Source organism: Gambusia affinis, linkage group LG13 (genome assembly GCF_019740435.1).
Source record: "Gambusia affinis linkage group LG13, SWU_Gaff_1.0, whole genome shotgun sequence".
Taxonomy (NCBI): Eukaryota; Metazoa; Chordata; class Actinopteri; order Cyprinodontiformes; family Poeciliidae; genus Gambusia; species Gambusia affinis.
This window is the reverse complement of record NC_057880.1, coordinates 20,346,810-20,370,647: the sequence shown is the minus strand read 5'-3', so window position 1 is coordinate 20,370,647 and position 23,838 is coordinate 20,346,810. Positions and strand designations below refer to the sequence as shown.

The 23,838-nt window shown below is 37.4% G+C and overlaps 1 protein-coding gene across 3 annotated transcripts; it reads left to right on the top strand.

Moving 5' to 3' along the window:
• The first annotated feature begins 693 nt into the window (after window positions 1-693).
• b3galnt2 (beta-1,3-N-acetylgalactosaminyltransferase 2) lies at window positions 694-16,326 on the top strand. Of its 3 annotated transcripts, none has more exons than XM_044137308.1 (13): window positions 694-967; window positions 2,412-2,538; window positions 2,965-3,065; window positions 7,339-7,538; window positions 7,688-7,783; window positions 8,967-9,077; window positions 9,170-9,248; window positions 9,742-9,925; window positions 10,952-11,077; window positions 11,175-11,334; window positions 11,962-12,018; window positions 13,496-13,656; window positions 15,346-16,326. In XM_044137308.1, exons 1-12 carry the CDS (start codon window positions 847-849, stop codon window positions 13,631-13,633), a joined length of 1,500 nt encoding a protein of 499 aa, XP_043993243.1. In that variant the 5' UTR covers window positions 694-846; the 3' UTR covers window positions 13,634-13,656; window positions 15,346-16,326. The 3 variants fall into 3 exon arrangements, with proteins under 3 accessions (XP_043993243.1, XP_043993242.1, XP_043993241.1); XM_044137307.1 differs by lacking the exon at window positions 15,346-16,326 and adding an exon at window positions 14,606-14,954; XM_044137306.1 differs by lacking the exon at window positions 15,346-16,326 and having other exon boundaries at window positions 13,496-14,954.
• Window positions 16,327-23,838: the final 7,512 nt, after the last annotated feature.

Here is a 23,838-nt window from a genome sequence, read left to right as displayed (position 1 = left end):
AAGTTCTGATTAATCTCTTAATGCTGTTGTAAGTCATATTGTCCTGAAGAAGCCTCTGACTGAAGACAGTCTTTGGTGTCATTCTTCTGATGAAGAAGATGCTCAAAGTTGTTTGTTATGTTCGCCTTTTATATGGTACAATTCTAAAATTGTATTTTACTTTAGATGGCTAGCCTTCCAGATTATGACATTAATCTCAGAAATTAAAAAAAAAAAATTTATTTGTTTTTTTTTCTTGAAAATATCTGAAATTAGTCCAAAAAAAAATAATTTCTAGCCAAGTTTTGATTTTTCAAATGGCAAAATTTTCAAGTTTTTTGTGGGAAATTTCTGAGATTCTGAGATTAATCTAAGGATTTCTGTGGATTTTTGGCAGAAATGTACTTTTTTTCCATCCACAATGTCTTTCATATTCTGAAGTAAGTTGGAGATTTATTACTTTAATTACATTTTTATTTTATTTTATTTCATATAACATATTGTTTTAATTTAATTTAATTTAATTTAATTTAATTTAATTTAATTTAATTTAATTTAATTTAATTTAATTTAATTTTATTTTATTTTATTTTATTTTATTTTATTTTTTTGACTAGCGTCTTAACTATACTCTCCAACTTCACTTCCCAGAATGCACCACGGCAGGATTCGCCGCCTCCCATTGGTCCGGCTCCCTGAGCGGTGGAGGCAGGACTAGAGGTAGTGCTGGGAGCCCGGCGGAGATCTGCGGAGCTGAAATGAAGCGCACACACGGAGTGGCTCACACCACGCAGCACCGTGCGGCTCAGGAAGAGGCTCCACTCCGCTCAGCTCAAGCCTGCTGCGGCTGAATGAAGGGCTCCGTCCATGCGGAGGCTAGCGCTCTTCCTGCTGCCCTGTGCTGTCGCCGTCCTGGTGCACTTGTGGTTGGCACAACGACCCTCCTTCTCCTTCTTCTTCACCCCACTGGAGAACGGCACACGCTCGGGTACTTTTAATTTTTAGCCTCCCTATCCTGGCGTTGCCTCTGCGAAGCCTCGGAACTTTTTTACGTGGTAGCAGCTGGCTAACTTTGCCTCTTACCGCCCGGTGTGTTATTCAGTTTGTGTGTGAACATGTAGTTAATGACTAAGCTGTATAATAATGTGTGTTATTCTGTGCGTTTTGTGGATAAATTATGTGAATATTCCAGTTCAGTAGTGCGGGGCGTTGCTGGGATAGTCAGGGAGCGCAGCATCTCAGCCTTTTATCCCCAGACTGTAGATAAAGACTCACTTTAGACCCTGGATTGTGTGTAATCTGGTTCTTTATGCTGTTTTTACACGGATTACCACTTATAGAATCACGAGGAACCTTCTTTGACACTTGAGTTTAAATGAAACTGCTCTTGATGCATGATGAATAAATTATTTAATATAATTGACCAAACTAATTATCAGAACAAAAACATAAATCTTTGTTATCTCTGCCTGCTTATATAAATATTTATATTTTGTCTATGTAATCATTTTTGTTTTGTTTTGGCTATATTGTGTTCTAATCCTAATAATTGTTGATACTGTTGCCTTTACTATTTTAAGAAAGGTCATTAATTATTTTGCTTTTCCTAGGAATTTATACATGAAAATGCACCTTGATATACATTCGTACATTTGATGTCTGTCATATATAAAAACCCAAGTTATTAACGGAGGCTAAGTTTAAGTTTGAGGAAATGGCACATTAAAAATGTATCAAATTTAAATGATTTTAGCAAAACATGTCTTAAATATGTATCTGTATTTTGCAAAAAAGATTAAATTAGCAATGATAAAACTAAGCTTTCATATGAAGTTACTGCCATTTATTACCCTGCTGGACACTTCTTTTAAATATTTTTTTATTTCTATGCATCATTCTTAGTTATTTTTACAATCCAGTTCCTGTTACATTTGTTTTAATCTAGATCACTTTGTTTAGTTTTATTTTATTTTGGTTAAATTATTTGTGTTTAATTAGCCATCATGTCATTTGTATTTAATGTTATTACGTTTTTCGACCCAGCTCAGTAGCCAGATCAGCTTGCAACAAAAAAGAAGTGACTGTTCAGCTGAATTTTGTGAAAACTGGAAACTAAAATACAGATTTTATGGCGTTTTCTGAGGTCTGAGGTGAGGATTCTGATATGTTGGGTTATTTATTTATTTTCTAAGGAGTATAGCTTACAAAAGAGAAAATACCCCCTGCAGGATCTTTGACAGAGGCAGTCACTTCTATCAAAGATAGAAAATGAAGGAATTCTCAAAATATTCTCACGCCGATGCATTTATTTAGTTGATGTTTGGGCTATGGACGATGCATTATGATCAATAAAAATGAATGAACGAATAGTATTAATCACTTTGCTTAAACTTCAAACACAACCTGTAAATATCTGTACATTTTCAATGCAGATGAGCGCTTGCCTTTCTTTGACGTTTTGGTGGGAGTTCTGTCCGCAAGGCACCATCATGACCTCCGGCAAGCGATAAGAGACACATGGCTGGGCTACATTACAGATCACCCGCACTTCCAGCACAGGTTTGTGAGCCGACGCTCCAACTTCATCGCCCTCTCTCTTTCTCTCTGTTTTTTTTATTTTTTTTTATATATACTTTCACTTTGAACTCGTATAGTGGAAATAAAGCCTCCAGCCGACAACAGATGCCTGACCGTGGAATCCATCCTTTTATCTCCGCCTGACCAGTGGCCAATGTTGTTCTCTCTTTTCATTCTTCTCGTTCGGCGATCTGGGCGCCGATAAGGTGTGGATGGCCTTTAAGCAACCCCCCGGTAACCATGGTAACGGAGGGTGGAGAGGGAGGGAAAGACGGACAGGCTTTTGAGATGTTTGTAGCTGGATGATGTTGCACGAAACAACAGCAAACAAAAAAAAGTCTAAATAATTGTATTTATTTATTTATTTTTAAAAGAATGGTGCTGCTGTGTTTCTGCTCGTTCTTCCAGAGTGGCGGTGAAGTTCATCGTGGGTCGACATGGGTGTCCCATCCCGGATGAGGACAGGGAGGATCCGTACTCTTGCTCCCTCCTGAACTTCAGCGAGCCAGGTGAGAGTAGAAGGTCGAGATCTGCGGACTGCAATGCCGGGGTACGCCCCTCTGCCTGCAGCGTGCTGTCAGAAGCAGCGGAGGAAAAACAACGGCAGAGGAGTTGGGAGAATGAAAAGAATGAGTATTCAGAAAAAAAAGAGGTGAAAAAGCGTTATTCATGCTCACCCACAGCTCAAGGACAACTTTCTTTTCTCCATCCAAGGCTTTTGCAGAAATGACTGACTGACTAAGTCTGCTGCAGATGAAACAAGAAACGGCTCACTAATATAAAAAGTGGAGCTTATAAAATGAAGCTAGGCGCTGATTAATCAAACGTCGCCCCTGCTCAACCTACTGCTGAGCACTGCTGCTAAGCTGGCCCACAAAAGGCTACTGGACTTCACTTACAAAATAGACGAATTACCTGCCAAAACCTGGAACAGCCAATAAATATTATAGATGAAAGCATTTTAACTGCTGTAATTAATACTATAGATTATGAAAATAATTTTAATTTTCTGTTTTACGTTTTGTTATTTAGCTACAACAAATTACTTCAAGGTTCATAAACTGAATAATCTCACAATTTATCACCTCAAAGTTTCTCTGACCAATAAACTCTTTACCTTTTATTGAGCTGAATTTATCATATAGCAACAAGTAAGAGCATTTCTAAATATTTTTTGTTGTATTTATTCAGAGGTAAACCTAAAATAAACACTTTAACTAAAGATTAAAAGGAATCAACGGGAACTGACTTCTGACACCAGCAGCATTTATTATTAATCACACTAAACTTTGATTACTAATAATATCTACTTTCTACTGATTTAATTAAGCAAAAAACAAACAAACACACAAACAAAAAAAATACTATATTGAACTCCACTGCCACAGATTAAAGCAAAGTTTTAGATTTTATCCACTCTCTACCTCCCACATAGTCACGTATGTTGATGTGTTAAACAAACATTATCAGTTAGTTACTTTTTGGTAGAAACATTTAAAGGAGAAAAATGATAAAACATGCAGATTATGAGAAGAATTTTAATTTATTATGCGATTAATTGAAGGGAGAGTGAGTTCAAATTTTTGGAATTACAGTCTTTAGACTCAAAAACGTCAACAAGGTATTATTTCGGACATAATACCATCTCATAGCTCTGACTTTTTACATATTCAAAAATCCAGATGTTCTCTCATTAACTGCATATAAAACACAAGTCCACTCTCAAGGTTTACCATATTAACAAACACTATATAAAGTACTTTTCCTAGTAGTTCTGGATCATTTCAAAGCCTCTAAATTAGTAAATTCATATATTAAAAACTTTTTATTTTAACAACTAATGCATACAAAATGGATTTATTTGTCACATTTTAGGAATTTGGACGCCACCTGCATCAAATTAGAGGTTATCTGCAAGGACGTTTTTAAAAACCTGGAAAAAAGCAGCTCATTTAAATGAAATATCAGATGCACTAAAAAATAAATATGTGTTACAGTGGTGTTTTATTTCATTTTTTTACCAAGGTGTTCCCTCCAGTCGTACTTAGATGCACCATATATGCTGTAATTGGACAGAATCAATTGTCAGATTGGACGTCTGCAGTTATAGTTACCGTCTCTCACCTTCACAGAGTCGGTCCAGCTCCGTGTTTTCTGCTCGGCATGAAAACATAATTACTGCTCATCAGAATGGACTTTTTTTTTCAGACGACAGCCTTTAAGGTCAGAGCAGCGTTTTATTTTCCCTCGCTCACCGCCGCCGTGTTAATGGCCACGCGCATTGACGTGATTTGCCTCCGAATCACAGGCTGCTTCAGTGTGAGGTGCTCAGTGTAATTGGAAGAGAAAAGAGAGACAGCGGCTGCTTTTAAAGACAGTTAGCCGCTGGACAGTGGATTCAGGTCAAAGCACAAGTTAATTTGTTGCTGAAACGTGTTTGTTTGTGCTGCATTTGTCTCACGGACTACAATGAGGTGAATGTTAATTAGCCCCTTAAAACTTTGCTCTAGTTTTTTTGAAATGCGCTTGTACTTTGCGTGCAGCTTCTCCTGATATTCAGCTCGGGTAAATAATTACTGTGACCTACCAGGCTTTCAAGTTATATAGCAAAAGAACAAAATGCTGTATTATAAATGCTTAATTTAGTCAGAAAACATTTTTATAGTGAGGTACAGCAGTTTTCATGGTTTCTGATGAAGATTTCTTTGAAAAGAAACCTCTTTTATACCTCAATGTATCAATGCTTAATAATGCTAATTATTTTCAGAACGAATGCTATTCTGTGCAGTTTGGAAAAACATGATGTTTAGAAGAATAAGAAGAATAAAAAGAATAAGATAGAAATAGCATTTATTGCTGCACAAAAGGGAAATTCAAGTTTAACAGCAGCAACATATAATATAAAGCTTTGCATTGTTAGAAAAAAATAAGACTAACAAGAACAAATAAAGTATGGAAATGGCGGGAGGGCTTTATTTAACATTAACTACTTTGTTTACAGATACTTTATAATCCATTTTTATGGTTTTGGTGTGTGTGGTTCATAGTTCTTTTCTGTTTTATGTTTTTAGTTGTGTTTTGCTTTAGATATTTAAAATATCTTCCAGTTCTCGTGTTAAGTTTTATTTACAAAATTAAAGTTTATGAGACCACTTAAAATGATCAGTTTCTCTGATTTTACTTTTTATAGGTATATGTTTGAGTAAAATGCACATTGTTCTTTTATTCTATGAGCTACTGACAACATGTCTACAAAATTCCAAGCAAATATTTAGTATTTATTTGCAGAAAATGAGAAATGGTCAAAAATCTGACAAGATGCTGTGCTTTCAGACTGCAAAGAATGCAAAGGAAACAAGTTCATATTCATTTAGAAACAACAGTACTAATATTTTAATTCAGAAATCAATATTTGATGGAATAACCAGGAGGGTTTTAGTGCAGTGGGGTCTTAATTTTTTCCAGAGCTGTGTTTATACGTACATATGTGCTGTACATATATACTACACTTTGTAAATATGTACATCACTTTGTTAGCCACGTTTTAATTCAAAGTGCACTATAAATAAATCAGGTTTGGTCTTTGAAGTTCTGTGAGATAGAAAAGCAGGATTATTATGTGAAAGTCTGCCTATTGTGTAACACACTCTCTGTGCATTTCCCCTCTGTCACCACCGTTTAATTCAGGATGACTGTGCAGACGCTCTCCTCTGTCACACCAGGTGGATGTTGAGTGAACTTAGCATTTGTTGCTGTTGCTACTGCGGCTCTGTTGGCTCAGATGACATGAATCAGCATGTCACATAAAAAAACATAAATTTTGCTGATTTTTATTGCACAAATTCTCAACAAACATCATCGCAACACACTTGAGAGATTTGCAAGAATTCAGTTCAACTTATAGTACAGAATTGAAGTCTGTATAGTTAATTATCATCGTAGAGTAGCAGGAGGAAAAAGCATATCTCTGTGGTTCTACACATTTTCTTCTTTCAAACTGCAGTAATGGTTTGGAAAGCCTTCAAATATCTGAACAAAGTAACTTACACTCATTTTTATAAACAAACCATCAAAGCTAATGTTACTAAATACGCAGTGGGCTAATGCTAATAACACTACAGGAGATGAATAATGCTCCAGCTGAATTGCTTCGAAAAAAACCCAGATTCAGGAGAATCTAGTTGCCAATTCTAATTTAAATACAATTACTTCAAACGATAATTAAGCTTTATTACTAATATAATAGCGGATCTACAATTCACAAACAGGGCTTTGCAAGCAGGAGCTCCATTTGTTTAGAAAAGCTTGCACAGGCTAAGTGCAAGCTTTTGTGTTTAATCAGCACAGAAACATCACCTACATCTTCAGATGCTGCAGTTCAATTCCACTCTGTCAGGGAGAAAAACATTTGGTTTGATAAACCGCTGCTCGCTCCCTGTGATTCCTCACCTCTAATTGCCTTTATTTTGGATGGAGCAGTGAAACTGGTGCAGATTGCATCTAAAGTGAAAACCCTGCTTCTCTTTAACAGCCTTGATCTTTCCATTGATCTCCCGAATAATAAACTTCTCTTTTTGTAATTAAGAAGCCACGGTGGTGAGCAGGAGCTCACTTTGAAGCGAGCAATCCAGAAAACCAGCTCCTCAGAGAGCTGCTAGTGTTGCTTTAAAGAGTTTTTGTTTCTTCCTTTAAAAGCGTTGAGTGTTTATCACAGGAAAAAAAAAACTGTGTGCATGTCGGTAATAAATATTAAATGTGTTTTCCGAACCACATGTGATGCAGTGTTGGGTCAGGATGCAGAGATGGAGATTGTAACAGTGGCCGACCCCTCGCTGCTCGTCGCCTCCGACGTGTCGGCCATCGCTCTGGACTTTAAAGTCCTGCACCCGGTGGTGATCACCCGGCTCGGGGTGTTTTCCAGTGGGACGCAGCCTGAGCTGCACGGCAACGTGACAGTGAAGCTTCTGCAGCTGGACCAGGAGGTGATAGAGCGCTTTTATCTGTGAAGAACTGAGCTTGGGGGCAGCTGGAGGACTCGGCTGACCTCACTTTTAAAAACTGATGCTTTCGTGTTTTATTGTGCATCGCTCTTGATTCTTTAATAACTCTAGTTTTTCTTTTCTCTCTGCAGGAGGCTGTGGTTACAGCCCGCTTCAGCTCCATCAGCATGGGGACCGTGGTGAACTGGGTGTGGTACAAACCAGTGGAGCAGTTCATCTTGCCCAAGGTCAGTTCCTCCACTCAGGGTGCCACGCTTCACCCAAACTGAGGAAGAAAATCCTCAGGCTTTAGTCAAGAACATGTTTTTTTGTTTTGTTTGTTTTTTGTTTTTTTACAAATAGCTCATTCCTTCTTTTTTTTTAAATTAAAATTGTATTTTAAATCCTAATATCTGTATATTTAATATGAACCAAAATGACCTTTTAATCGGGGGTTTATTGTCATAAATTTCTAATCATGAGAAGATTTTGATTTATTGTTGTCACAATAAACTCCAATTAACATTTACAAACTGTGCATGTCAGGATTATATGCTATTTTTTACACAGTTTTTACAAAATGTGTATTAATAAATACCAATAAATAAATAAAAAATGTTTAATTATTCATTTGAAATCATGGTTTATATGTATTTCAGGAGCAGCCATATATTACCTAAAAAAGCAATAAATAGTTCTTACTGTCACTTTTCATTATCACAATATTGTCACTAAATATTGTGATAAAACTTTAAAGACTGAAGCAGTGCTGCTCTGCATGCTGTAGCATTTTAAACGTCTTGCTTTACTCATTCCTCGTTGAGAATGTCACTTTTTTTCCCATGGTGGTGAAACTTAAAATAAAATTAACAACAATAAAATGAACAAACTAAAAATATAAATAAATATATATGTTTGTCTAAACCGCCAGCTTTCCTGTTCTGGCCAACCCCATGTCTGCATGTCGATGAATTTCTTTTAGCTGTTTTTTCTTGGACTTATAAAACTAACTGATTCACAGTGAGATCAAATTAGAATAAAAACCTGACCTGACTGAGAAAAATCGGTGTCATTTTTGCATTCAGTGGTTCAAAATAGTCATAATTCGGTTGAAAAAACAGACAACTTCCAAAAATATTTTTTGTTACGCAGGTTAACGGTTCAAAGGCAACTAAAAACATGTGGGTTTTAGTCTTGATTTAAAGGAACTCAGTGTTTTGGCTGTTTTGCAGTTTTCTGGAAATTTGTTCCAAATTTGTGGTGCCTAGAAGCTGGATGCTGCTTCTCCATGTTTGGTTCTGGTTCTGGGGATGCAGAGCAGATACAAACAACCACATGACAAACTGTGTAAAAGTTCAATCCTTTCATTTATCTAAATCGGTGTAAAATCTGAACATCATCATGCCCCTGAATGAATTTATTTTTGTTTAGGGTTTTGAGGGGACGCTGGTTTGGGAGAGTCAGGATTCTGTTCCGCTCACCACTGTCAACTCCTCGTCCGTGGAGCTCAATGATGGCGGCGGCGTCCTCAAGATCTCCTCTGGAAGTATTTACGTGTCAAAGAAAGCCACACCGGGAGTAATGTTTACATATTTCAGAGTGTAAAACCATTGTTTTGCTCTTTGGAAATGCAGATTGCAGAAGGCGTCTTGCCTCACAGAAGTGCTCTTGGATTTCCTGGTTTGGCTGGAGGATTCATGTTTACGATCTACGGTTGGTCCTGCGACAGCTTTGATTCAGCTGTACTTTTCTTGAAATGTGTTCAGTCAATATCCCTCCAAGAGCCATCTGTTATAAAAAAGATAATCCCAATCTAAAAGCTCCAAAAGGCATTGCTCATTCTGGCAGGTTAAGAGATACCTGAAAGCTCCTGCACTTATGCCAAATGGACACCTGTTGTTGTTGGATTATTGATTGTTACTCGTATGTGTTTACATCTGTTTCTGTCTGAGAATGATTTCATAGACATTTTGTGTGGAAAAAAGTTAAATGAATCATTCAGCTTCTCTGAAAACAGACTTAATGATCCATTTTGTAACATGCTGCAGATTTATCATTGTTTTGACAGCCAGTAATTAGCTATCATCTCTCAAGAATACGCTTTTGTTGAAAATCTAGCAGAATAAATCCTTGCAGCATCTAAAAACTCTTATCTTTTTCTATCGTTTTGCTCCTGATTACCTCCACGTTGGTACCTGGGTGTCAGATGAAGACGGATTGTCCGGGCTACTGCGAGGCCGCGCTGCCAGGATGGAGAAGCACGCCTCCGGTTTGAGGCGGGAGGACGCCATTCTGCAGGAGGAAAGCCTCAGGCATGGCGATGTGGTGTTCGTAGACGTGGTGGACACCTACAGGAACGTGCCTTCCAAGTTGCTTCAGTTCTATAAATGGTATGCCAAGTGCTAATGACTCGATTCTCTGTCTCCAAATTGCCTGAGTCCTCAGAGGAAATCAGCAACCTGAAATGAAAGCGTGCCGTCGCCTCAAAACGTCTTTGTGCTAAAATTACTGCTGCAATCAGTCAGTCAGTCGGAGAAGCTTCATCGTTGTGAGTCATCAGATAGCAGAATGTACTCCCTGAGCGGTATCAGGCTTTAAATTGACAGCTGCAGTGGGTCTAGGAAGTGTACACATTCTTGTTTTTAGATGCAATGAAATAGGAGTACGATAAATAATCTCCGGCAGGTTAACTAAATCAACAAATCTGCAACAGCCTTAAACTGAAAGGTTGTTTAAGCATCTTCTGATTCCTCAGCATGGAAAAGTTCACAATGTGAAGGTATCTTGCTGAAGCCTGCAGATACTCTGCGAAGTAACAGTGCGACAGCCTTATTTCAGATTAATCAGATTGACTCTAATTGTTGCCAGGAAGTACTAAATCTGCAGCAGGTTATGCAACATTTTTATTTTTTTCTCTTAATTTCTGATCCCTGCCAGCAGCCATTAAACCCTCCTACCAACAATCATATCTGGATCTTCCATTCACTCATTTATTTGACTTTATATATTCTTATATACTGTACCATGTATAGATAATGGATGGAAATGTCCTTATGTTACTAATGTGCCATGTTACATGTTTTCTGCTGGTTTTGTTTCAAATGGCTTCACTGCTGCTGTCGTGGCAACGATTTGCCTCAGGGGAGTAATAAAATATCTCCCTACCTATTTTTTATTTTATTTTTTGTCAAGTTGTGTGGGATTTATTGCACAAAATTATATTGGAAATTTTGTGTGATGGTCTCATTTTCTCTGGCATTTTACCAGGAGGGTGTGCTCTTCTAAGGTTAACTGCAGACTTCTTGTCCTCTTCTCTCTCTGTGGTATTAGAGAATAAACCTGCTCTGATATATTGCAAACAATCGGGTGCTTTTTTTTATTTTTTAATTAAAGTTGCAAATTCCCTTTCCTGACAGGTCCGTGGGAAACGCTGACTTTAATCTGCTGCTGAAGACGGATGATGATTGTTACATCGACGTGGACTCGGTGTTAATGAAAATTGACCACAAGGGTCTGAAGCGCAGAAACTTCTGGTGGGGGAAGTAAGGACAGCTCGGTGTCGGATCCTCATGATGATGATGTCTTGTTTTTTTTCTTTCCTCGGTTCTGCCTTTGACTCTTTATTGCCTCCCGACCCAGTTTCAGGCAAAGCTGGGCAGTGGATCGGATTGGAAAGTGGCAGGAACTGGAGTACGCCAGCCCGGCTTACCCGGCGTTCGCCTGTGGCTCTGGATACGTGGTTTCTCATGACCTGGTCCAGTGGCTCGCCAGCAACGCAGAGAAGCTAAAGGCCTATCAGGTAGAGATCACTTAGCTATAACTTTAGATGGAGATAGAAAAAAAAAAAAAAAGAGTAAATTTATGAGTTTGAAAAGTCAAAAAATTAGCTAGAAAACTAGGAAATTTTTAGATTAATCTTAGAAATTTTCTAGAAAAAACAGGGAAAATTTGAGGTTTGTAAAGTTGAGAATTTGCTAGAAAGAACTCAGAAATGTTGAGATTAATCTCAGAAATTTTACAGAAAAAAAGGAAAATTCATGAGTTTTAAAGGCCAACATAATTTTACTTTTGAAACCAAGAAATTTTCCAAAAGCTGAAAAAAATTTGGCAAAAAAAAAAAAAAAATTGCAATAGAATCTCAGAAATTTTCTAGAAAAAAAACAGGAAATTTTCAAAAGTCAAAAATTTCAGACTTTTGAAACTCAAAAAACTTATAAAATTCAGAAACTCCAGACTTTTGAAACCATGAAATGCGTTTTTTTGTTTTTTTTTAAAGAAAATTTCCGAGAATCTAAAATTTTTGGCTGAAATTTATTCTTCCTTTCTTTTTATCTACAATCGCCCTTATAAGCCGTCATGCTTAGCAGCTGTGACAGATAATCATTACTATAAAAATGAGCGACCCGTCTGGGTTGTTTTGTTACAGGGAGAAGACGTAAGCATGGGAATATGGATGGCAGCCGTCGGACCGCAGAAACATCAGGTGAAACAAATGAGATTCACATTTTCTGAGCTGCAAAACACCTAATCAGGCTTTTGATGCTCTACATTGTTGTGTCCGATGTTCACTGTACACCTTTATTACCACTGAATTCACAAAGGTCAAAGTTTGACATTAAGAGAGAAAAACTCAAGAAGGGAAATGAATAATGCATACAAATAATGTCTCCTCCAGAGGAAAGCAGCAGCATTTGCACATTACATAAAATCAAAGCTGCATGAAAGAAAACTGACCTTTATTCGTACATTTGTTTGTAAGTCATTATTTCACAGATACCTTCTTCTTTTGTAAAGGAAATTGGAGCAGAAGTGATGTTTAATAACCTTTTATAATGTTATCAGTTGAATAAATTTAATTTCAATCAAATGCATTTCAGCTGAGTTGGAGATAGAACTTTGTTTCCCGTTAATCTAGCATAGTTTACAGATATTTCAAGTTGGAAAATAGTTGTGTAGTGCAAACAAGTTTTATATTACATCTTTGTGGCATTTATTTTTAATGTCGCTTAGCAACACACTGTTTCCTTTGATTGACCCACCTGGTAAAGATGAGTAAAAACCCTTAAGACAAATCTGTTGTGCCAGCCTCTCAATCTCACACTAAAAAATCTAGAAAAATCCCACCTTTAATTTGAGTAACTAGAACTTTTTCCATCTATAATCAGAAAATATTTACTTATATCTTGCTGAACAGTTACTTGCAAGTTAGTTTTTTTAAGATTAGGCCTGTCACAGTAACAAATTTTGCTTGATGGTAAATTGTCCTAGAAGTTATTGAAATGAACAATAGTATTGTCACATTTTCAACAAAAATGTAATAATAATGGCTTATTACTACACATATATCCACTCAAACATTAAAAAATGTTAATTTTTGAAAAACATTTAACAGTAGAAAACATTTAAATATCAAATATTAAACAAAATGGAAACAACAATAAAGTCTCTGTCATCAAAATTGGATTTGAAATAATAATTATTGAGCTCAGACAGGGAAAACAGGCAAAAGTGGCAAGTAGTGCAAACTACTTTGCTCTGGGTGTCAAAGTAGAAACACTTCTTGCAGTGTTTCTCAAAATGACGGCTTTTCAACAGTAATCATTTCTTTAACAACTGTTTTCCAAATCAAAATTATTGTGATTAATTGATTTCATGCGATTAATTGGTTTACTGCTTATTGTAACCAAAATATTTGCACTAGAAACTAGAAGAAAAATACTTGGTAAGATTTTGTGTTTGTTGCTGTGAAGAAATGGCTTAGAGAAATGAGACTCTAATCTTAAAAATATGATTTTTCTATTGTGGGATTCAAAAAATAACAATTTGATTTTGAGATTTTGCTCCACCAACAAAAGATAAGTTCATCTTGAGGCATTTCAGAGTTGCACGTCTCCGTAACTAATCCACGCTCCATAATAACCAGAGTCTGTTGCGGATAATGAGTTGACGTCTGTCTGCAGGACGCCGGCTGGCTATGTGAGAAGGAATGCTACCTGGACATGCTGTCGTCTCCACAGCACACGGCCAAGGAGCTGCATGTCCTGTGGGACAGGAAGAGGACCTGCGGAGACCCCTGCGGGTGTCCCTGGGACCGCTGATCTTGGTCTGCTCCAGTGGCACTGTGGGTAAAAAGAAAACACTTCTTCCCTCGTTCAGTTTCTTAAAACGTCCAACTCAGCGGCAGTTCGACATTCTGCTACGATGCAAAGATTTTAAGTGATTTTCTTCTGAATTATATTGTTGAAAATATTAAACAATCTGCAGATAAAGGGTTTGTTTTAAAGCTGCAGTATGTAACAATCACTACGTGGTGACAGATAATCTGTGAACAAATCGAGCTCCTCTGCCTTCTCCCAGTGTTCCCAGTGATAACTAGAAACAACCAGTCAGAGTCCAGAGGTGCGTCTTTTTGCTGCTCACCTCCCCTCTCCCTCCCAACCTTGCTATCTGCTACGCTGCAGCTAGCACAACCTGTCATGAATGCTCAGATTAGTGAGCATGACAGCAGAAAAACAATTTTTCTGTATCTGTAAGTTGCTTCTGTGCCGTTAGCACAGTTAGAAGCAAGTACATGAGCATGATTGACAGCGCTAAGACCCTCCTCCTGCCTCTGATTGGTTGTTTTTGGTCAGGAACAGTGGAGATCTTTTCACTGATTATATGTCTCACAGCAAACTGTGATAACATGGTGACAGTTTTAATAAATATGTAAAAAAATATAATATATATATATTATAAAAGTTACATATTGCACCTTTAAACTCAGATTTACTTGTATTTTACTGTTAGTAATTCCTGTTAGTTTTAACAATTTTAGAAAAGTTTAAGTGATGGAGAAGAATCATGTACAGAATTACTGTTAGAAGGTTTTAATAATGAGGGAATATTTAATAGCATTTTAAAGACGAGTTGCTTTATTTTGTGAACATGTTTCCCCCCCCCTTCAACGTTTGTAGATTTCTCACAAGCAGCAACTCTTTGTACTGTATCAGTTCTTGTGCAAATAGTGAGTGATGTGGCCTTACCGTGTTTGTTCGCCATCGTTCCGTACGTGTGCGATCTCGCTGCAGACGTCTTGAGCGACTGAAACGGACGCTTCGACAAGCAGACGCTCTGAGAGATAAACAAAGAACCCAAGAAGAGAGATGAAGACTTTGCTTGGTGTTTATTTCCGGCTGGAAACTCGACCTCTCCAAACATGAAGTCAGCAGACTTGAGTTTTCTTTAGATCCTCCAGTAATTGTGTTGAAGCGACAGGAAGCAGAAATCTGCTGGAAAATCTTTGGAGAACTGATCAATGTTGATCAGAAGACGGCAGATAGAAGCTGAGTTACGACAGCTAAGGTCCCCCCCAGGCTGTTTGTTTTCGTAAATAATGAAAGCTGATGCTTCATATTTTATTAAAGCAGAATTATAGAACTCTTTTGTTTGGATTTTTATTTATTTTTTTCTGCCAGCCAAAGAGGTCCTGACATGGCAGCAGATATTTCTTTCCCCTGCTCTCATCCTTTCACTCGGCTTCATGATAACACATCCTGCCACATCCTGCATCTGTTCCACTCTCTCAGCTTAGATAAGCCCGCCATTTTTTCCAGCCCATCAGTTTCTCTCTCTGATTTGGCTCGGAGCCCCTCATCGTGAGCTGAGAGCAGCATGGAAATGACACGAGAGATGAAAAATAATCTCGCTTTCTGTATGAGTGCCTCTGTAGATTATGGAGTTATTGATTTTTGTCTTAACTTTGATGAGCGATGTGGAAACGTTGTCACTCACTGACGTATCCCAAATCCTCTAAATCCTTGATTTGCAGGCCTGCTCGTTCGTACATACAGATGCTACCAGATGATGAAATCTGCTGAACTGGAACTGGGGACAAACTGGAGCATGTTTAGTTGCAGATTTGTGTAATGTATTGTGTTTGGATTCTCCTCAGCCTTCTAGAATATAAAGTTTATCAGTCGCTACAAATGTATTCATACACTTTGAACTTCTTCATTTTTCCTCACGCTACAACTGTAGTGAAATTATTTATATGGGAGCAGCACAAAGCAGTGATAAAATAAGAACAGCAGATTAACATCTCTAAAGATTGAACTCAGACTAAGGCTGCGTTTACACTGTAGCCTGAAGTAACACAATTACGTTTTTTGGTTCTTCTTTTCTTTTTTTTTTTTTTTTTTCGGTAATAAATGAATGAATCTGATCTTTTCATGACAGTTTGATGGACACAGATCGGATACTTTTCGAGGTCGCTTGGATATTTTATACTTTTCGTGAGCTAGCGTTCACGTCGCATTCTTAAGACGTCATAGGTACTCAACAAACTTCACTATTCTGCGCCCTGATATGCACAAGCGGGAATAAAAACAACCATGGTGGACAATAATGAGTATTAAGAATCGGGCAACTTCAAAATCGCGAGCTAGCTAAGCTGTTAGCATAGCTTACGATTGCTGCATCTATCGTAAACTGCGCATTTTTTAAAAAGTGACCAAAAACGTCCTACTGCAGAAATTCATTGAACATTTTTAGTTGTCTTTTCACAAAGGTTTACATCACATTTGTCACATTTATGTCACAACTCTAAATGAGTTGCATTTAGGACTAAATGCAACTCAAATGCGACTAAAATGTAGGGTGACCAGATTTGGGTTTCTGAAAAGGAGGACACTTCTGTTTTTGTTGGGGGGTGGGGGTGGGGGGTTCTACCCCCGGTTCTACCCAGGTAGAACACGTGCTACCGATTTCTTTGCCATACAAAGAAACCTGGAATGGAGTAGTGGAACGGAGTGGCAATGTAATCACAATGCACTGTAAGCTATGTAATGTGTTTTGAGGCAGTTTACCAAAATCCCGGACGATTTTGAAATTCCCCCCGGACATTTTTTTAGGTCTGAAAAGTAGGACATGTCCAGGAAAAAGAGGACGTCTGGTCACCCTACTAAAATGTCTCTTTAAAGGTAAAGACCAGACCTAAATCCAAAAGAAAATAAAAATGACATTCAAAGATGCTACAGACATGCTCTAAAAGAACTGCAGCTGTGATTGCAGGTTTAAAATTAAACTCAGACAATAATTTTAGGTTAATTTTTAAAGAGAAACGTAAAACTATGCATCTTTTTTCTTCTATTTCACAATAATGTTCTACTTTGTGTTGCCCTGTCCTGCAAAATCCAAATAAAATGCTTGTAATGTAACAAAATTAATGCAATCTTTTCAGAGTTTCTATGTCAAACCCCAGATGTAGATGCTAAAGCGTTCCTAAACCGGCTTCAGATTGAAAAACAGTTTCTGAAGAATCCCCTTGATCTCCGACAGATCAATAATCTGAACTATCGGAGCTATGCAGCAGTGAAACTGGGTTTAATGAAAAGATGTAATCTGGCTGACCCAGAATCCAATTCATCTCTGTTTGATCATTATAGACCCAGGCCAGTTAAATTGTCTGTCCTCAAGCTTATGTAGTTTTTCGAGTGAGAGAGAGAGCATATTGTCTAATTTTCACTCTATTAATATTTCCCAGAGAAAGTGCAATCATCAGTTCAGCATGACGAAGGAACTGCCTGTAGAAAATGGAGGGGAGTGCGCTGCGTTTAATTGTGTTTAGAAAATTCTTTTCATCTTGAGTCTCACTTCTTCCCCAAACTCATCTTCATGCTGCAGATTGAATAAAAGGGTTTGTTGATGGTACAAATTTGAGTCCTGTTTTCTTTAATGGGTTTTGCAGACGCTCTATTATATGTTCTCTATATATGTAATTTTTCTTCATTGAGGCATGAAATGGGTGCACAATTTTAAAGAAGCTGCTAGATGTGCTGCGAGGCAATCAGCAGAGCTTTTTGATGTTTTTGCTTTTTCTTAAAGTTGAATTGTCCATCTCTACCTGTACCACATCCCCTAATAGACAGTAAAAATCAGATATTTACACCAAATAAAGTCGCATACATATTTTTTTTCTCAGTCTGAAGTTAAATTAGATCAAAATTATTTTGTTTCAGACTAGTTAGAATTACAAAAAATATTTATATTTGCTAAATGCCAGAAAATCTGGTTGGAAAATGTTTTTCTTAGATATTTTTCAACAACTTTCTTCCAATTCAGAAGTTGGTCAGTATCAGGAGTTCTTGTATGACTTGAGTCAAACCCTCTGGGTTTCCTTCCACAAACATCTGATAGGTTAATACATTTCAGTTAATTGGAGTCACACCTGGTTGTTTTGTTTAACATAATGAAATAAAAAAAAAAAATCAACCAAAAAAGCTTTACTTCAAAAGAAACATAAAAATCCAGACTACAGGGACAAAGATCTCAGTTTTTGCAGATGTGTCCTGTGGTCTAATGAAACTAGGGTGGATCTGTTTGGACTTAATGACCATCGTTACATTTGGAGGAAGAATGGGAACAGTTGTACTGTCTTTACTTTGAAGTGCAGAGGTGGCAGCATCGCGTTACAGGGGTGCTTTTCTGCAGGTGGAACTGGTGCACTTCAAAAATATTGACGCAACATCTAAAGACATCAGCCAGAAAGTTAAAGCTTTGGCCTTCCAAATGGACAATAACATTCAGACAAAGTGGTTATAAAGTAGCGTAAAGACAAAATCTATGTTCTGACATGGCCGTCAAAATTCTGGAGAATTTTTGGGTAGATCTGAAGAGGCATCTAGATCTGACTCGGTTCCACCAGTTCTGTCAGAAGGAATGGACCAGAACTTCTGTAAACTATTAAACCCAAAAGGTTTGACTCAAGTAATACAGTTTAAAAGACAGTTATCTCTAATACTGATCAGATAAATGTAAACTTCTGAATTCAAAGAAAGTTGCAGAAAAAATCTCTAAAAGGTTTTCCTGCTCAGTTTTCTGGCATTTAACAAATATAAATAATTTTGGTAATTCTGACTGGCCTAAATCAAGAAATGTTTGGTCTCATTTAATTTCTGAAAGTGAGAAAAAAAATCTCTTTATTTGCTGTTTGTAAATGAATGGTTTCAACTGTATCAAGTTTTTTTTTCAGACTTAACATATTTTCCCTTCTTTTCATGCAGTTCTTTATTATAATATTAACTGTTTATCAAATAAGATAATTTTCATGTAAACTGAATTGCAGCATTTCACCATTTCATATCTTTAACCTCATTTTCTAAACGGCTTTCTCTTGTTCTGAAAAGATCTGCCTGACACAGGAGGCTTCGCATCACCCAATGATTAAAACTAATTTTCTTTAATCTGCTCAAAGGAAATGCAGTTACGTGACTTTGATTAATAACGTCTACTAGCAGGAGGTCCCTCATTTTCTTTTTGAGCTGCTAGACTTTGTTGCAGTCTTTTGAAGTCCTCTTCATAGTTCCCTCCATGCTCTCTGAAGCTCTTTTAAAGGGTTTCTTTGATATTTTGCTTCATTTTTCTAGTCCGGCGGTACCTGACGACTTTCAGATGAATGTGTTTTTGTTAATTCACTTTTCTCTGCCTTCATATCCCGTGAGCTTTTCTATATTTTGTCAAAAGCCTTACTGGTTTTCTGTGTGGCAGAGCAACACTAAGTAGTGTTTAATTCTGACGAAGAGAGGAGTATTCAGTAAAAAATCTGAAAAGTGTGTAAACTGGTGTAGCTCCCTTTTAAAGTGCTGCTCTGTTATGCAAAATTCACATTTTGCATGTTTTTATACTTCCATTTGGCTCAAGCGTTTATTTTTTAGCAATAAGTTTATGTTTTTGGTGTTGAGAAAATATCTTGAAGTGACATAATCTTTCAGTGGAATTAGTACTTTATCAATAATATTTAGGAATTATTTCCATAAAACAAGCTCCTATATCTTGCTGAAAAGTTACTTGTTAGTTAGTTTCATCTTACTAGAGGAAACTTGACCAAAATTACTTGCCAAGATTTTGTTTTTGCAGTGTAACATCCATTAATCCATTGTTTAGCTCCGCTTATGTTTGGAGCATCGCCGCAAGTCAACAGTGCTACCTACAGCACCACCATTGTTGTTACACAGCAAATAAATAAGGACCAAGGGAACTGAATCCTCATGGAAGACACTGTATCATTCAGGAATGAAAATAATGTCTCTAAGCTCAAAAATGAACTAGTGTCTGTGGCTACACAATTAACAACTTGGCAAAGAACTTGTGAATAAATAAATTGGATATTGGGGCCCTCTGGTACCAGGAGCCTGTCTCAAAACAACAATATGTTCCCATTTCTCCAGCTCAATCTCTAACCAAATACCAAAGATAACAGTCTGACAGGGAGAAAATTGTATTTTTACACAAACAAGCTGATTCTCAGAGATGTTAGATGAAGACTTGGCATACAGTAGAGAAAACACCTCTGATCCTGTTTCTGCTGTGTCTGATCTTTTTTTATGCCTTCAAGACGCTGCTTATCAGATACTGCTCATGTGTTTTATGTGTTTTTGTTTTAAACCTGATTACAGGTAAAAGCCAGTAAATTAGAATATTTTGAAAAACTTGATTTATTTCAGTAATTGCATTCAAAAGGTGTAACTTGTACATTATATTTATTCATTGCACACAGACTGATGCATTCAAATGTTTATTTCATTTAATTTTGATGATTTGAAGTGGCAACAAATAAAAATCCAAAATTCTGTGTGTCACAAAATTAGAATATTGTGTAAGGGTTAAATTTTGAAGACACCTGGTGCCACAAACTAATCAGCTGATTAACTCAAAACACCTGTAAAGGGCTTTAAATGGTCTCTCAGTCCAGTTCTGAAGCCTACACAAACATGGGGAAGACTTCAGATTTGACAGCTGTCCAAAAGGCGACCATCGACACATTGCACAAGGAGGGAAAGACACAAAAGGTTATTGCTGAAGCGGCTGGCTGTTCTCAGAGCTCTGTGTCCAAACACATTAATAGAGAGGCAAAGGGAAGGAAAAACTGTGGTCAGAAAAAGTGTACAAGCGATAGGGATCACCGCGCCCTAGTCAAGATTGTGGAAAAAAAAAACATTCAAAAATGTGGGGGAGATTCACAAGGAGTGGACAGCTGCTGGAGTCAGTGCTTCAAGATCCACCACCAAGAGACGCTTGAAAGACATGGGTTTCAACTGCCGCATACCTCGTGTCAAGCCACTGTTGACCAAGAAACAGCGCGAAAAGCGTCTCACCTGGGCTAAGGAAAAAAAGAGCTGGACTGCTGCTGAGTGGTCCAAAGTCATGTTTTCTGACGAAAGCAAATTTCACATTTCCTTTGGAAATCGAGGTCCTAGAGTCTGGAGGAAGACAGGAGAGGCACAGGATCCACGTTGCCTGAAGTCTAGTGTAAAGTTTCCACCATCAGTGATGGTTTGGGGTGCCATGTCATCTGCTGGTGTCGGTCCACTCTGTTTCCTGAGATCCAGGGTCAACGCAGCCGTCTACCAGCAAGTTTTAGAGCACTTCATGCTTCCTGCTGCTGACCTGCTCTATGGAGATGGAGATTTCAGGTTCCAACAGGACTTGGCGCCTGCACACAGCGCAAAATCTACCCGTGCCTAGTTTACGGACCATGGTATTTCTGTTCTAAATTGGCCAGCCAACTCCCCTGACCTTAGCCCCATAGAAAATCTGTGGGGTATTGTGAAAAGGAAGATGCAGAATGCCAGACCCAAAAACGCAGAAGAGTTGAAGGCCACTATCAGAGCAACCTGGGCTCACATAACAGCTGAGCAGTGCCAGAAACTCATCAACTCCATGCCACGCCGCATTAATGCAGTAATTGAGGCAAAAGGAGCTCCAACCAAGTATTGAGTATTGTACATGCTCATATTTTTCATTTTCATACTTTTTTCAGTTGGCCAACATTTCTAAAAAATCCCTTTTTTGTATTAGCCTTAAGTAATATTCTAATTTTGTGACACACGGAATTTTGAATTTTCATTTGTTGCCACTTCAAATCATCAAAATTAAATGAAATAAACATTTGAATGCATCAGTCTGTGTGCAATGAATACATATAATGTACAAGTTACACCTTTTGAATGCAATTACTGAAATAAATCAAGTTTTTGGTAATATTCTAATTTACTGGCTTTTACCTGTATTCTTCCTTTGTCTTAATCTTGCCCACTTTACCTACCCAGAGGTGGGTAGATAATGCAGAAATTGTAATCAAGTAAAAGTGATTGTAAAATGAGTGAGTGTAAAATCACTTTTACTGTTGAAGTAAAAACAAACTTCAAAATGTTTTTACTGAAGTAAAAGTAAAAAGTAGCCATTCAAGGAATTACTCAAGAGTAAAAAAAAAATAGTGAAAAGGCTGTTCAAGTACTGAGTAATATCTGATTTAAGATTTTTAAATCTTTATGAGGAAATTATATTTTAAAGACTAAAATGAAGAAATGCATAAACAACATAATTTAGAAATACCATATTTTAAGCAGAAGAAACACTTTTTTAAATCTCCTGGTTTTATTTTAAACATTCTTCAGAACAGATATGTAAGAAGAGAAACCAAATACAACTTAAAAGGAACTGAGATTTTCCCAAAATTTTGATTGGGAACACTGGGATGCATTCAGATGCATTTCAACTAAAGGTGTCATTTTGTGGAACAACCTTGACAGTGAGAAAAAAACAACAATCTAAATTTCTGCCTGCGTTTAAAAGAAAGTTGTAAATCAATATGGCATTGAACAAGCTGATGTTTTGTGTATTTTTGTATATTTGAAATATTTCTGTAATAGTCTGAGCTGAATACTTAATTTAAGTGAATGAGGGGCAGGAATTATAAGTTTCTAATTGACTATCCATATTTATTACTGAGTGAATGAAATCAAAGATAAAATGGTAAAAACCCTTGTAAAATTTGTTTAAATAAGTAATTTGCATAAAACCCAATATGTGGCGTTTACTGAATATTCACTTGACCTTGAAAAGTGACAACAGACTCAATAGACAGAAAACAACATAATACAAAACCTTATTTTTAATGAAAAAAGTGAAGTTGCACTTCATTCAGAATATACAGAGATTTTACTCAAGTAAGAGTAAAAAGTACTTTGTATAGAAACTACTCATAAAAATGAATTTTTTCCCCCAAAATGTTACTCAAGTAAATGTAGCTAGTATCCACCTCTGATGTCGTCGTAGTCAGGGATGAAGACGGGAGAGATTAGAAACAAGAAAAGCAGACAGAGTATGAAAAATCAATTTGAATGACCTTCATTAATCAAAGGGAGCCACTATCCACTGACTGCAGATGCAAAACTCTTAATAAACAAAGTCTTTGTCAATTAAACCTATTCTGTTTAATCAAGGTCACTTTTAAGGATTTAAGGAGAATCTAAATCCTGGGAAGCAAAACAGAAAACTCCCAGTCAAGTAGGAATTAAGTACATGGTGCATTTAGAGGGAAATTGTGCTTCTGTCAGAGAGTAATGAAACGACCACTGAGCTCAGCCTTCCCAGAAAGGAAAAAGGGAATTATGGAGCTCCATGGATCTGCATACTCATTCAAACAACTCCAGATTTTCCTCACGGAGTGCTACACACTCCTGTCAGTCAACTCTTCCTCTGTGTGCACCAAAAAATCAAAGAAGAAATCATTTATTCATGACAGCCAGCATCCAAAAGACCCACCATTTCTAACTGGTTCTGATTCACAGGATTCAAGGCGATATTATCAGACACACGGCTGGCTCTGTCCTACTGGGGCAAACAGTTTGAAATCCCTCCCACAGCTCCCAGTCTCATTTCCACAGCAGCAACAATACGCTGGAGAGTGAGGTAAAAGGGCTGCCACTATCTGCAAACATTTGCAGAACACAGCTGTGATGAGTGCGACACTTTGGATCGGCTCCACGACACGTTTGGGTGAAAGGTCGGCTGTTGGATGGTGGACGTAATTACACACTTTGAGGAAGTGAAGGAACCGCTGAGCGAGTTTCATAAGCCCACTTGACCCCTGCTGCAGAAACTTTGCAGATTTACTGCGATACTGTTTGTGAGAGATAATTAGCCCAGCCATTACTGACAGTGATCCAGTCTGCGGAGGATCGTGAATTAGCTCGTCTGCCTGATGATGAGATTCCTGGAAACAGTTGCAGGGCAGTGTCTAGATTTTTTTTTCTTAGGGGGCCACAAACCGTAGAAGGGTGGAACACTGCAGTGGCAATTTCATCTAGATGTTAAGCTCGTCAGTCACCACTAGGACAAGTTCTTTATTTACAGATTGAGTTTGAAAAATCAAAAAATTGCTAGAAAAAACTCAGAAGTGTTTCAATTGATCTCAATAGATTTTTTAGGAAAAACCTGAAAATGTTCAACTTTTGGAACTCAGAAATATCCCCAAAAAATT